The sequence below is a fragment of the Helianthus annuus genome, chromosome 5 (genome assembly GCF_002127325.2).
Source record: "Helianthus annuus cultivar XRQ/B chromosome 5, HanXRQr2.0-SUNRISE, whole genome shotgun sequence".
Classification (NCBI taxonomy): Eukaryota; Viridiplantae; Streptophyta; class Magnoliopsida; order Asterales; family Asteraceae; genus Helianthus; species Helianthus annuus.
In genome coordinates this window covers 120220544-120236533 of record NC_035437.2, presented here as the reverse complement: position 1 = coordinate 120236533, position 15990 = coordinate 120220544, and the positions used below count along the sequence as shown (strand labels likewise).

Here is a 15990-nt window from a genome sequence, read left to right as displayed (position 1 = left end):
TCCGTTCCTCCGAACTGTTCCTTCAATGCATCCCACAATTCTTTTGCACTGTTACAATGTAACAGTCCAGCATAGATTTCGTTGGGGAGTGCAGAGGCTATGATGCTAAACGCTTTGGCATCCAGTTCAAACTTCTGAAAATCCAATTCAGTGTAATTTTCAGTTGGTTTAGGAACGGACTTTTTGGCGTCCTCTGCGCTTGGCACTATAGGAACGTGAGGACCGAAAACGACAGACCTCCAACATCCAGTGTTTTGTTGAGCGAGGATGTGACACATCCTTCGCTCCCAGATGTTGTAGTCATTTCTTTTCAGCATAGGTGGTTTAAACAAAGAGCCAATGTTATTTTTATCATCTTGTGATTGTGACATCTTTCCGGTTGTTTTACAGGCACTGATTAATCAACTTTATCGGTGATTAAACCTTACTCTGTTTTTCAACACAACGAACAAACGATCAGTATCAACAATTTCGAGCTGAACTATTTACGTCAAAATGATTGTTAGATCAAGTTTGACTGTCCTAGCTCTGATACCAATTGTTAGGATCTGAGTTTGGATTGATTGTGATTTGTGTTTGAATTTAAATGAACAAATGGAAGAGTGGTGCGGCAGAATTTAATGGAAGCAAACTTTTCACAATCAAACAGAAGAAATGCTATCAATCATACATTTTCAAACACTGAATCAAATGATTAAATTTATTTTTAAACTCTGATTACAATGTGTGTATGATATGCAAACTCCCCCTCAGCCCGAGCTCAGTGTTTGTTCGTGCAGAAAGAAGATGGTGAAAGAGCTAAACAGAACAGTACTCTGTACTGTTCTATTTATAGGCACTTGCAAACCACTGAGCATCAAAGCTGACGTCACCATGAAAGTGACATCTAACCTCCTAACAAACTCTAACCTCTGATCTATACAAACACTGCTATGCTAACTACTAAACAGACTCAAACTGTTGCTGCATCCTTCCACTGCTGTGAACCCAGCAGTTCTTGTTATGATCAGCAATGCTTGAACCAAGGCAGTAGATTGAGCAGCAGAGCTTTAGTTCTTCTATCAGACTTTGTCTTGATCAGCAGTTGTAGGTCAGCAGTTTGCATGATCAGCAGATAGGAGGTCAGCAGATGTTGAAACCACTTTCAAGGGGAGAGACTTGCAACCAAACATCTGCTTATTCTGAATCTACTGTTGTGATCCAGTTTTGGCTTTTATTATCTGTTCCTTTGGTAGGGTTCACTCCCAACAGGCAAAGACCTCTCGGCGTGTCTTGCCAAGAATCTGTTTATGGCCACTAAACGCCCGTTCAATGCTTGTGCCTCTTTCAAAGTCCTAGGGGAGGGCATTCCCGTTATAGCGGCTACCTTTTCCGGGTTAGCTTTAAAACCGTCCCGGGTGACCACTACCCCCAAAAACTTTCCTTCTTCTACCCCAAATGAGCACTTTTTGGGGTTGAGCTTAATGTTGTATTCTCTCAGCTTTTGGAAGTTTTCTTCGATGTCTTCGAGCATTTGTTTTTCATCTCTGCTTTTGATCACTAAGTCGTCGACATACACTTCCAGATTTCTGCCAATTTGTTTTTCAAAAGCTTTGTCCATGAGACGTTGATAAGCGGCCCCGGCGTTTCGTAGACCAAAAGGCAATTTGGTATAGCAGAAGATGCCTATGTTGGTATTAAATGCCGTTTATTCTTCGTCTTCTCTTGACATTTTGATCTGGTGGTAACCCTTATAGGCGTCTAAGAAACACTTGTACCTATAAGGGACTAGTGAGTCCACTTTGAAATCCATCTCAGGCAGCGGATAAGCATCTTTAGGACAGGCCTTGTTCAAATCTTTGAAGTCAATGCACATCCGCCATGTGCCACGTGGTTTTTTAACCATCACGGGGTTCGATATACATGTATGATATTTAGTTTCCCTGAGGATTCCAGCTTCAACCAGCTTTCGTACTTTTTTTACTACCGCCGATTTTCGATCGGGGGCCATGCTACACTTCCCTTTGGCAACGGGCTTAATGCCTGGAAGCGTGGCCAATTTGTGTTCTGCCTTATCCCGGGGTATCGCGGTCATGTCAGAGTGCTCAAAGGCGAAGATATCAGCGTTCCTCCTTAGTAATTGCTTCAGATTGTTTTTAACTTCAGGAGAGAGGTTGTCTCCTATTGTGATTGTTTGCTCGAGATGGCACGTGCTTAAAACCCACCTTTCCAGACCAATCGCACCAGTAGGCCCTTGTCGGCACCTTTTAGTATCCAAAACTTCTCCCAGATTTTCCCGGTATACCGTTGCAATCCCCCGCGGGGTGGGAAACTTCATGAACCCACGCGCCGTGGAAACTACTGCGTCAAGTTTTCCCAGGGTAAACCTTCCAATGATTACATTATGGTAAGACTCAGCGCGTACCATAAGAAATGTGAGGAGTATGGTTCTTTCTCGGGGGGTGTGTCCGAATGTCACTGGGAAAGTTATCTGGCCAATTGGATCAACCTTTTCCCCGGTGAACCCCTTAATGGGAGCGTGTACCAACTTGAGCAATTTCCTGTCTTCTGGTTGCATTCTGTTGAAACAGTGCTCGTAGATGATGTCTTCAGAGCTCCCGGTGTCTACCAGGATTCTTCTCATATTATAGTCGCCTACTGCGGCGGATATGAGTGGTGAGGTGTAAATCCTCTGCGCGTGGTTTGATTGTCATGGTTGCCAGCATCCATGGTTCGAGTGTGGAGAAACTCCGTTTCGCTCCCTTTCCCTTATCGGCGTATACCATATTCAGCTCCCGCTGTCTCTTGCCCGCCCCTTTGTCAGCCTCTTCTTTGTTGGGGGGGGGGGGGGGCGGGCCCTGCTTTATGTCTCGAACCAGGTGAGCCAACTTACCCGCCTTTACAAAGTACTCAATTTGCTTCTTCAATTGATAGCAATTGTTGGTGTCATGGCCGCTCCCCTTGTGATATTCATAGTATTTACTGGTGTCTTTGTTGGGGGCGTCCTTCAATGGCTTGGGAGGATTAAATTAAGGTTTTTGGAGGCCAGGATTTCTGCCGGCGTTTTGCTTAAATTAGGGTAATCAGACCGCGGCTTAGAGGAGGATTCATTTCTTGAATATGAATTCCTGGATCTGTCATACCGCGAGTCTGATCTGTCATTCTTTTGGTACCTGTCTCCTCTACCTTTGCCCTTAGAGTTCTGTTGCTCTCTATCGTCTTGGTTTTTCTGGGCTTCCTTTTTCCTGTTAGCCGCGTGACTGGCTGCCACAGTTTTTTCTTGTGTAACGTACACCTTGGCTATCATCATTATTTACTCCTTGTAAAAAGGCGCCGCAGGCAAGATCGTTTGTGATACCTGGGATCGCCGGGCCTTCTTTGTTGAATCTAACAATGAAACTTTCCACTGTTTCATTTTCTCGCCGACGGATGTGAAGGAGTTCGTTTCGATCTTTTGTGTGTCGTCTCTGTTGACTGAATTGTAACGTGAATTTGGACTCTAAGTCCTCAAAGCTATCGATTTCTCCAATTGGTAGACTATCCCACCATACTCGCGCTGCCCCTACCAGCGTTTGGACGAACATTTTGCACCAAAGAGGCATGGGCCAGCAGGCTACTTCCCCGGCACTTTTGAACAGATTGAGATGGTCATCAGGGTCACCTAAACCATCGTATTTGCCCACTGTTTGGGGCATCTTGGGTTTTTCTTTAATTGGGGCTTCAGCTATTCTCCTTCTAAACTTGGACTTGAAAGTGGCGTCCATAGGTTTATAAGGTCTGGTGAGGTCGTCGTCCTCCACGTTAACGGGTTGTACTAGTTGAGTTGCCCCGCCCTGGCTAGTTCCCTGAGTGATGGGGGGTTGGGCTGAGGTGATGTTCAATGTAGAGCTGGGACCCCCGTTTGGAGAGAAACGAGGTCTTGAAGGGTTTCCCCTGTCATAAACAGGTTCCGCCGTAGGAGGGGATTGACCATAAGTCGGTTGTGACGTTGGAAAAGACCACCAAGGCGGCATGTGAGCCGCGTATGGCGGTTGCTGAGCATAACTCTAAGCTGTCATCTGGGGTATGTAGGTCTAGTTATTATATGAGGGTAGATACCCGTAAGGGGGTGCATAGTAATAACCTGGGAAGTAAACTTGATTCCCCTGGGTGACCGGGGCGTTCATGATCCCTGTAGGCATAATGACCGGCTGATGTGGTGGCGTAGACAATGCTGCCATAAGTGCTGCCGAGTATCAAGGCGGCATGGCGTATGTAGCCGGGGGCTGATAGTATTGGGCCATGCTCATCTGCTGTGTAGTAATACTTGGGCCCGCGGATGTGATAACAAGCATAGTGCTATGACGTATAGTCTGTGCACTTGTTGTCGTTGCTGGGGTGGAGACATTGGTGACTGTTGTGGTTGGTGCCACTGATCGCAGCTGCCAGGAAGTGTATGAGAGAGGGTCTGCTACTGTAATCTCAGAAGAAATAGCAGAGGTGCTTGCAAACCCCCGTGGTGGTGCTTCTGCTTTAAACTCTAGGTCAAGAGACCTGGTCACAACAGCTGAGGCTGGCATGGTAGTGGTCGCGGAACTCGCTACCAGCAACGGGTTGCTGGTTATCACTGCTTGATTTGGTGTTACTGCTGTGTTCTGATCGCTTGCCATTGGGTTTAATCTTGCTGTTGTTACCGAAAGGTCCCACGGATGGCGACAATGAAGAAACACTGACCTTATGGGTAAGCTCCGGCTAGGACTTCAACTCTTTGGCGATCCGAACAGCTAACTGGAAAACCAAACACCGTTAGGACTCGTTACAGGAATGGGGTTATTCGTGTAACCACCCTCCGGGGTGAGAATAAGTCTCGGTTTGGGAGAAAGAAAGTATAAGTAGATAGAGAGTAAACGAGAACAAGATGAATCGTACCTTTGGTGTTTACCTCTATTTATAGTTTACCAATAGGGTTTCCCCTAACTTAGGATGGATTCCGAAAAGTTAGGGATTTGCATGATCTTCCCAAAAGTTTGGGGATTTGGTTACGTGTTTTATCCATGCAGAATGGAACATTCTAGAATAAACATGTGTAATTAAATATTTGTAATAAAATGACAGGTGATGACCGAATCGGGTTAGCCGATCCGGATCATACCTCGTCAATGTTATATAACTCATTGACTTTAAACCATCGTATATTTTATTTATTCGATTAACCTTTTTATCATTTTTATCATGTGTCATGTGTTAAATGCTTTCATAGGTTGTATAATAATAGTAGTAGCGGTAGGGTAGCGGCAGCGGTGAGGTCGGTAGAATTAACGAGCCTATACAATTAATTAAAGATAGTAAGATAATAGACGTATATATATACCCCACACACATGGTGAGGTCGGTAGAATTAACGACCATGTCGACTAGCCGAGAACAACGGTGGTCTCTCAAGGGAATGACCGCTCTTGTCACCGGTGGCACCAAAGGCATCGGGTTAGTTCATTTCTCTACCAACCACTGAAACATTTAACTTGATCATAATTGCATATGTTTGTTTCATGTATGTAGTTATGCAATAGTGGAGGAACTAGCCGGATTCGGCGCAGCCGTGCATACTTGTTCCAGAAACCAAAAGGAGATCAATGAACGATTGGAAGAATGGAAAGGCAAAGGGTATGAAGTAACCGCGTCCGTCTGTGATTTGTCTTTGAAAGAAAATAGAGAGGAGCTCATCAAGGTCGTCTCATCGGTTTTTAGTGGCAGACTTAATATCCTTGTAAGTTGTTATGCATCTTTTCGGGCGTTGTGTTATTTGAAGGTTTGGAGTAGAGGTTTAAATGAGTCGAGCCGCTTTTGTAAAGACCTACCCACCCTTTTTATGTATAGTCGTCTTTCATGAAAAGGATATTATTGTTAGCAATTAGTCACGCTTAAATAACCTGCGAGCCGAGCTCGAGCTTTAGACATCAAGGTGGGCTCAAGCTTTCTTAAGATTGAACGAGTGGAGTTGAATTCAGGCTCAGCTCCGCTCATTTACACCACTACTTAAAATGGAAACAAGAAAACCTTACTTGAGTTTGACTGGAATATTGGTAAGCTCGAACTCCATTATATGTCAAATTTTCTTTATGTAGGTTGGATCCTGGGTTGAGGATGTTTGAGACTTGATTAGAATTAGAAGTATATATGCTCGATCGATAAAATAAGCTAGATACACAAATATGTGTCAAGTTATTCTACAAAGGCTTCTAATTGTAAGAAGTGTAAGAAGGATTTATAGAGTGACAAGTGTCCAATAACCTAAAACTAAACCCACTACATCACCAAAAAACTAAACACCCACCCCCACCCCACCCCACCACCACCCAAAAACCTAAACAACCCCCCCCCCCCCCGGGCAATAAAAAACAAAAAAAAAACTATACCTCACCAAAAAAAACCCCCAAAAAACCTAAACCCCCACCCCCACCCAAAAACCTAAACCCCACCCCCACCCCCTCGGCAAAAAAAAAAAAAAAAAAAAAAAAATATTTGGTGGGTTATTGGGGGGGGGGGGGAGGGGGGTTAGGTTTTTGGTGGTGGTGGATGTTTAAGGTTTTTTTTTTTTTTTTTTTTGTATTGGGGTTTTTTTGTGTAATGGGTTTTTTTAGGTTATTGGACATTTGTCACTCTATAAATCTTTCTTACACTTCTTACAATTAGGATCCTTTGTATTTGATCCTAATCCACACAAATATATATTGTGATTATTTAAGCATAATAACTACATATATATCAACACATGCATACCATATGGAATACTAGACATAACTTTTGATCTTATACATTGTGCCAGAAATGTGTAGTTTGCTATGCAGATACAATTATTTTAAGGTAAATATATACAAAATCTCTGTGTTTAGGTGTTGACTTTTGTGTAATATTATTAGATAAACAATGCTGCATCGACGTTAGTCAAGGATGCAACACAACATACACTCGAGGATTACGCATCTATAATGAGGACCAATGTTGAATCACCCTACCACTTGACTCAACTCGCACACCCGTTGCTCAAAGCATCAGGCAACGCTAGCATCGTTTTTATCTCTTCGATTGCTGGTGTCACGGCTCTTCCTTCTATATCTGTATATGCAGCATCTAAAGGTCAGTTATCTATTCTGTAAAAAGATGGGTGAATGATTGCATACATATCACTTATCACATGTTTGATGCTTGATTCATGCAGCTGCAATCAATCAGTTGACCAAGAACTTAGCTTGTGAGTGGGCCAAAGACAATATTCGCACCAATACCGTCGCACCATGGGGTGTCAAAACTACTCTTCAGAGTCCCGTAAGACCCATAAAACTCTTCATGACACTCTTTAGATATATAAAGGAAAAAAATATTGCCTAAGATTAGCGAAAGGGTGGTTATATTTATTACTAACTAGTCAAACATTACATTATATACACGAGTGTTGTTATGCGTGTGAGTTTTTTACACGACAAATATCTAATTTGAAATTAATGGGTTTAGGTTCAGTCTAGACTCTAAAAATGTGGGTTAGTTTCAGTTAATTGCTTCATCTTCGAGATGACTTGGCAGGGTCGACGGATGGCCCGTTTAACCGTGTATATGGTTAAAAATTTTGAAATAAGTATAGATTTTTATGGCATGACTTAAATGGATAGGGTATTTATGCCAAAACTAATAAGGTAAAAGAGAAATTAGTATTAGGTTTCATAATTTACATGTGATAATTATTTTTTTTGTTGTAGATTGTAATTTTAAAGTATCAATATGCCAAAAAAAAAAAAAAAAAAAAAAAAAAAAAAAAAAAAACTGCATGTGGTATCAACCAACGGAAATCTGTATCATGTTTGGGTTCAAGTGTCTTGACACAATTTTCGGGTACGTGTTGTGCTAGGGTTAATGTCCAGTTCGAAATGCGAACCCGCGAACACGACTCGTATATATGCTTATACATGAGTCATAACAAACCGATGAACATTCTCCATTCGGCTGAGATTCATTCTAAAGTTTAAACATTCCCTAGCTAATGTTACCAAGGACATTTGTTTGGTCAGCTTGTTTAATATATCCTATTACAAAACAGGAGAAGGTTGATGACAAAATTATTGAAGCGTATGGCGCGTTGATGGCCCGCACTCCACTTCGACCAATAGCAGAACCCGATGAAATATCGCCATTGGTTGCATTTCTTTGCCTCCCAGGAGCATCCTTCATTTCTGGACAGGTTATTGTTGTGGATGCTGGATACACAGCTGGTGGTTTCAAACAACCTTGAAGCTGGAGTTACTTTTGTATGAGTTTGTGTAGTCATCACCTTTGTTATATTTTTAACATACAAGTATGCGACCTAAGTATCACTATGATAAAAATGTTTTATGATATTACTGTTGGTCAAATTGCTAATGATTTATTAGGTTTGATTGAAATGTAAGCATTACCCTTGCCTTGATGAAATCTAGGTTTAATAGCAACAAAACTACACATGTGAACAAACTTAAACGGGGCTATATTCATGTTCGTTCATTCATCTTTACCTAAACAAATACTCAAACAAGAACACATAAATGAACATATCTCTTTTTTTTGTGTTTGTTTGTTAATAAAATGGACATATTCAAGTTAATTAGTTCGTTAATATTCTAAACGAACTCAAACTAACATAAATAATTTTTTTTTTAATTTTCGTATTGTTAATTAAATCCTAAACATCAATATCTAATAGTACGTTTTACTCCTTGATTCAAAATTAACATCTTAAAAAGATCTATAAAAATACAATCTTTGAATTCTTTACGCAAGCCCCATGATTCCACAATACATCATCCATGACATCAATCACTTAATCAACATTCGTACATACTTCCATGATCCATCGTGAAATAATAAGTAAAAAAACAAATCGAATTAGGGGTTTATGTTGATTATATTATTAAAACATGGATCAAAACATAAAAAAACCCTAATCATGTTTATGAACATAAAATTAAAGGCACTTACTTGGGGAATGGTTATCTTCACAGATGATGATGATGTCATGATTTCCGTTATGATGCCTTTGAGTGATGGAGATTTAGAGAGAATTGTTGATTTGTGGTTTAGGAGTTTTAGAGTTGTGTCTATGAATGAACTAGATGACCATACATTTTATTAGGTCCTCGAAACTCCTCACATTCTCTATATTAAAGGCATTTAAAGGGAAACCATAATGGCCCATTAACTTATAATTAATATGCACAATTACTTCCATCAAGTAATTGTTAGGGACCTGTTATGTAATATTATTAACTTAAATGATCCGTAGGCCACATTACGAGTTATTTCTAACATTCTCCCACTTGGCCGAGTGATCGTTTATGATGAGTATTAAGTATTTTTGGCAAAGTTTAGAACACTCATCTACTTTCATGTTGAAACTATAGCGGAGAGTTGCGGTCATTCAAATCAAAGTCAATTCAAGACCTCCAACAGTCATACTAAAGTCTCAATATAAAACACTTAACCATAAAACCAAAATGATTGAAATAAAATCATTTACATAAGTTTTATTTTATAAGGTACGCACAAACATCAGCATGGACAAAATAAAACATTCGAGGAAATTTATAATCATTCATACACACAATATGCTATCATACAAGTTCTTTACTAAAACCCATCCTCATTACAAATTCTTAGAAAGTTCTGGGTGGTAGACCTTTAGTCATCGGATCCACTAGCATACTTTAGTGCTTATTTGCTCGATACAAAGTTTATTTTCCTCTACTTGTTCCCAAATGAATAAAAACTTTTTATAGAGGTATAAACCAGCTCCGCTCAAACTGTTATTGTTCGAGAAACTAACAACAGTTAAGTTGTCACGGTAAATCCTCAATGGTCGTGATATGGAGTTAACAACTTTGAGTCCAGTGATGAGATTTCTTAGCAACATCCCATGGCATGTTGCATTGTACACTGTAACATATTCTTCAATTATCTTTGAGGTTGTTGTTAATTGTCGCTTATGAATCCTCCATGAAATTGGTCCACCGGCAAGCATAAAGATGTACCCCGAAGTTGATTTCTTATCATCTTTGCATTTAGCAAAGTCCGAATCAAAATAGCTCACTACTTCCAAGTTATCAGAGCTTTTATGTATGTCAATTTATAGTCTTTCGTTCCTTGTAGATATCGCAACACTTTCTTTGTTGTTTTCCAATGATCTAGGCCGGGATTAGATTAATATTGGCCTAGCATTCCAGCAAAATATGCAATATCAAGACGAGTACAAACTTGAGCATGCATCAAACTTTCCACTACGGAAGCATAAGGTATCAATCTCATTTGCCCATTTTCAACCTCTGTTTTCGGACACTGAAAAGAGCCGAAAACATCTCTCTTAACTAACTACTGGAGATTCTAGGATTGACCTAATATCCCATTGATACGATCTCGATGTATTCGATGCCTATTACATAAGAGGCTTCTCCGAGATCCTTCATGTCAAATTTTCATGAAAGTAATCGCTTTGACTCATGCAACAAATCTAAACTGTTACTTGCTAAAAGGATATCATCCACATATAGGATAAGTATAGCAAAGTTGCTCCCACTCATTTTGAGGTAGGTGCATTGATCCACAGGATTCTTGATAAAGCCTTGTATCTTCATAGTTTCATCAAAAAATACTACTTACCTGCAACCTGTTTTAACCCATATATGGATTTTTGTAACTTACATACTAAGTGTTCCTAACCTTTAGGTTTAAAGCCTTCAAGTTGAGTCATAAACACATCCTCATGTACAGTAGCGGACCTAGGAATTATTTGTTGGGGGTGCGAATGAGTGATTCAAGCATATTTTCAGGGGGTGTGGTCGGGTTTTTTGCCTAAAAATACACTAAATTTTTTTTCAAGGGGTGCGCCCGCCCACGCTAGGCTTCACCTAGGTCCGCCCTGCGCATGTAAGTCACCATTAAGGAAAGCGGTTTTGACATCCATCTATTGTAACTCCAAATTAAAATGAGCTTCCAATGCCATAACGATCCTTAAAAAAATCTTCCGTGAGACAGGTGAGAAGGTTTCTTGATAATCAATTCTCTCTTTTTTAGTATAGCCTTTTGCAACCAATTGTGCTTTATACCGTTCGACGTTTCCGTTCAGGTCTAATTTGGTTTTGAAAACACCCATTTACATCCTACGGGTTTTATCCAATTAGGTAATTCAACCAATTCCCAAACACCATTCTTTCTCATGGAATCAAGCTCGTCAGTCATAACTTTATTCCACTCAGAAGATTGATCACTACTCATTGCTTCATTATTTGAGGTTGGATCATTATACTTTCCTAAATCCAAATCAGCTTCATTAAGGTAGGTTACATAATCATCAAAGTTAGTGGGCCTTCTTGGCTTTGATGACCTCCTAAGCTGATTTTCAAGTTCAACAAGTTCATTAACTGGTTCAGAGATTTGGTTATGCTCTTGTGAGTTTGATAGGCCTTCATTATTAGGGATGTTAGGAGCATAAATCTCTGAGGAAACATGTGGTGGTATAGTGTCATGTACAAGAGGTGTAATAGGAGATAAATTTGAAAAGCCTACCCCCTCTTCTTGCACTTCTTGGAAATCAAAGACTTCACTTTCACTACTTCCACTGACCTTAAAGTCCTCTATAAAATCAGCAATTTGAGATTCCACAATACGTGTAACGTGTGAAGGACATTAAAATCTATATCTCTTTGAGCATTCGGGATATCCTATAAAGTAGCAACTGACTGTTCTCATGTCAAGTTTCTTTTTCAAAGGATCATAAAGTGTAGCTTCGGCAGGACAACCCCATACTTTCATATACTCTAATCAAATACAGATACATGTACCGATAATAATCATCTATGAAAGTAATAAAAGACGTATGGCCAGTTATGCCAGGTAGGAAATGTCCACAAATATCAGTGTGTATGATTTCTAATAATCTAGAACTTTGTGTGGCACCCTTTTTATTTGTATTTGTCTTTTTTCCCTTTAATGCATTTAACACATGTTCCAAAATCGCTAAAATCAAGATCCGGTAATTCACCATCCTTCACGAGCCTTAACATTTTGTCTCATGAGATGTGGCATAAACTTTAATTCCATAATATAAATGATGTTTCCAAATCATGTTTTCGTTTTGTTTCGTTTTCCTTTGTTGATTTCCTCATTTACGTTATATGACCAAAAGATTTCGAAAAGGTATTATCTAGTTCATAATTATAGAGACTTCCATCCAGATAACCACAACCAAGAATTTGGGAGTTTACCTAATAGTAACATTCCCATACCCATGTAAAACTTCAAAACCATCGTTGTCTAACTTTGGTACCGATACTAAATTCTGAGTAGTTTTCGGTACGTATAGTGTATCATAAGGTTTAATGCAATAACCAGTTTTCATAAAAAGTTTCATGGTTCCTACGGCCTCAACTTCAAGTTCTTCCACACCTCCCATTCTAAGTGTCATTTGGTTTCTTTCCAACTTCTGGATTATAAGGACTCCCTGTGTAGCATTAGTAACATGAACTATTGAACAAGAGTCAACCCACCATGTGTTAATTGGTACATTGATATTAAAGGATTCAATTATCATAAATGCGTCATTAACTTTCTTAACCAGTCATTCCTTGAATTTCGGACAATCTCATTGCAAATGCCCAAACCAGAGTGAGATAAATATAAGTATATAGATATAGATATAAATAAATGATTTATGAAAGTTTTAGATTTATTGATTAAAAAATAATTATCTATAATTAAGTAGGAGAAAAGGCGTGAAAACAAAAAAAACTATAGATATAGATAAATGATTTATGAAAGTTTTAGATTTATTGATTAAAAAATAATTATCTATAATTAAGTAGAAGAAAAGGCGGGAAAATTAAAAACTAGATGCCTCCGGTCAGTATGACATGTGTCTCTCATTAATCAATTTATACACACATTCGTCAAGATACGTGTTTTGAAAAAATGAACTTCGATGTAATATTTACGTATAATAACACTTTACTTTGTTTTTTTTTTCTATTTATTAAAAGGTTAGAAGTCTGTATGTTACACATGGCCGGATCAATAAAATATTAAATAGTTATTATTAATTAGCGAAAAAAATAAAAGAAATAGTTAAGAAAAATATATTAAATAAATAAGAGATAAGAATAAGATAAAATAGAGAAAGATAAGATTATATATATTAGAAGATAAATATAAGTATATAGATATAGATAAACGATTTATGAGGTTTTATATTTACTAATTAATAAAATAGTTATTATCTAATATTAATAAAAGAGTCCACTTAATGCCACATGGCATCTAATCTATCCAATTCTAATAAAAAGCTCTCAATAATGCCACATGGCATTTTCTCCATCAATTCATTAATATTAATGATATTATTATTCAATTAATTTCTAATTCTAATTTATAATTAAAAATATATAAATTATCTATAATTTTAAAACCTTTGATTTTATTACTTCTTAAAATGGATAAGCATAATCTCACATTAGATTTTCTCCATCAATTCATTAATATTAATGATATTATTAATTAATATCTAATTCTAATTTATGATTAAAAAATATATAAATTATCTATAATTTTAAAACCTATGATTTTATTATTTCTTAAAATGGATAAGCATATGGTTTAGTTTACGTTATCTGTTTTGCGTAAATTAAATTTGAGAAAAAATAATTGCTATTATATAAGAAAAATGGTGTTACGCTATTAAAATGTTATTTTATATAGTGTTACGTTATTAAAAATGTTATTTTTCTAATTATATGCATCAATATTTCATATCAACATCACAAAAAATATGTAAAAGAATTTATATATTAGAAATAATGTAGTGAAGTGATTATTTCAACTAAATATTTTGTGATGAATTTATCTATTAATTCAAAGAAAAGTTAATTAATTAATAATATTATTAATGAATTGAAAGAGAGAATATCATATGACACTAACTGAATTTTTTTTATTAGAATTAGATATATCATTACCCATCACAATCCATCTCCATCACCACCATTTCAGCCACCAACTCTATCTCAATTAAGATTTAGAGTCTTCTCATTATCATCCCAAAATTTTAAAGAAACCTTTATGTGTTCATCGGTTTTTTTTCTACTTCGTCTCATTCCCCAAGATAAGGATGAGATTTAATAATCTTTTTCACATTCTTTACGTATCGTATCATAACATAATATTGAAATTTAATTGTTATATAAATACATATTTTATGTATATCTAATTATTATTACTAAAGTAACAAATAAATATAAAGTATTTGCTTAAACGCGTCATATATAGTGAGTAATGTTATATTTTCTTTAACTTGGTATGGATAGTTCATGTTATGATCAATATGTGTTTATATCAAAACTTATTTTTAACATGTGCAATATCAAGAATAATTCAAATTTTGTAATTATTCTCTTCTTTGAATACAACCAATTAGCAAGTTTTTTGTGCATTAAGAGTTGTGCCCCAAGCTTGGGGAGTTTTTCAAAAAAACAAAAAAAGAAAAAAAAAACTCTGCTATTTCACTTTCAACCTAGAAGTTTTATCTTTTACATTTTAACCCATTTGAAATTTTTACTTTTAACTCAAAGTTTTTCATCTTTTGTAATTTAACACAACACTTTATTATTTACAACTTTGGTCCCCCATACTTTTTATCTTTCGCAAGTTTTTCGTTTTACATTTCTTTCTAAATTTTGCGAGTTAACATGTCGTAGCGTGCATGTGAGGTTCAACGTTTTTTGCTCTATTTTTTCATATTTGACAGACACGTCGCAACGCGTCCATTTTTTCCCTTTTGAAAAGTTTGCCGCAACAGGCGGGTCCTAGATCGACTAAGTTATTATTTTCTACGTTTTACGTTTCTGGTTAATTTCTTCGCATTAACACACTGTAACGGGTGTGCGTGGTTCAACGATTTTAGTCTGCTTTTCGTTTAGTATATTTTTTACCATTTTATCTATTTTATTTATATTACGTAGGATAGTAAGACGGGAAAACTAAAAAATATCTCTAATGAATGACACATGTCCCTTTTTTAGTTTATTTACTTTATTATATAGTATAGATATAAATATAGATGATTAATTGTTTAAGCATGTTAGAACGGGTGTTTAAATTGATTAACTAAAATTACTAAATTTGTCAACTGAGCCAATTTGACTTAAATAACCAGTTCTTAGTAGAGTTACTATTATTGTAATTTAATTACATTTCATATAAGTGTATCTGATGATACATGCATAAGTGGCTAAACTACATATTTTACCAATGATACTTAAATATATACTAGTAATTAGACTCGCACGTGTTGTGGCGCAGGTACATCATAAACATTAAAGGGATAACATAAAGAGACGCGCCCTTACTCGAAACCCGAACAAATTATACCGCAACTGCTTGCATCTAAGCTCGTGTAGCTCTAACCGCAGCTAATTATGCAAATTTTTGTTGCCTGCAAATCCAGTCACCATAATATTTCAAAACAAACATTGACGTCTGTAATGGGTTTGATTATGATTAAGGCTTGTAATGATTATGGATGTGATCATGTATTTATATTATGTTTTGGAACTTGATTTGTTTATTTTGCTCAAATTATGTGCCCCTACCAAAAGCGTAAGCAACTATACCCGAACGTGATTAAACTAAACCCATAATCCAAATGTTAATTGGGTTGGTCATTTGATACATTTACACATACGAAAAAACCAATTAACCTGAACCAATCTACCCGAAACCTGATTAAATAACCTGAACAACACCCCTAAAACAGTATGACATTTGATAAATTTACCACATAGGCGTCATAGTTATTAAAGGCGTGAGGTGCACTCAGGGGGATTTGTTGGGCCCGAGGCTTTATTTGCGCTTAGGCGCGCCTGGGCGCTCGCTTTAATAACTATGACATGAACTAACCTGAAGCATAGTTATTAAAGGCGTGAGGTGCACTTAGGACGATTTGTTGGGCCCGGGAATTTATTT

The 15990-nt window shown here is 37.2% G+C and overlaps 1 protein-coding gene across 1 annotated transcript; it reads left to right on the top strand.

Moving 5' to 3' along the window:
* The first annotated feature begins 5312 nt into the window (after positions 1 to 5312).
* LOC110922387 (tropinone reductase homolog At5g06060) lies at positions 5313 to 8393 on the top strand. Its single transcript, XM_022166698.2, has 5 exons — positions 5313 to 5442; positions 5518 to 5725; positions 6879 to 7095; positions 7178 to 7284; positions 8051 to 8393. The coding sequence occupies exons 1-5, from the start codon at positions 5339 to 5341 to the stop codon at positions 8240 to 8242; spliced, it is 828 nt and encodes a 275-aa protein (XP_022022390.1). The 5' UTR covers positions 5313 to 5338; the 3' UTR covers positions 8243 to 8393.
* Positions 8394 to 15990: the final 7597 nt, after the last annotated feature.

Excerpts from the sequence above, each read along its gene's own strand:
- LOC110922387 (XM_022166698.2), top strand. The coding sequence starts at position 5,339 with ATGGTGAGGTCGGTAGAATTAACGACCATGTCGACTAGCCGAGAACAA. Across the intron at positions 5,443-5,517 it reads GGTGGCACCAAAGGCATCGG|TTATGCAATAGTGGAGGAAC; the intron begins GTTAGTTCATTT and ends TCATGTATGTAG. Across the intron at positions 5,726-6,878 it reads GTGGCAGACTTAATATCCTT|ATAAACAATGCTGCATCGAC; the intron begins GTAAGTTGTTAT and ends TAATATTATTAG.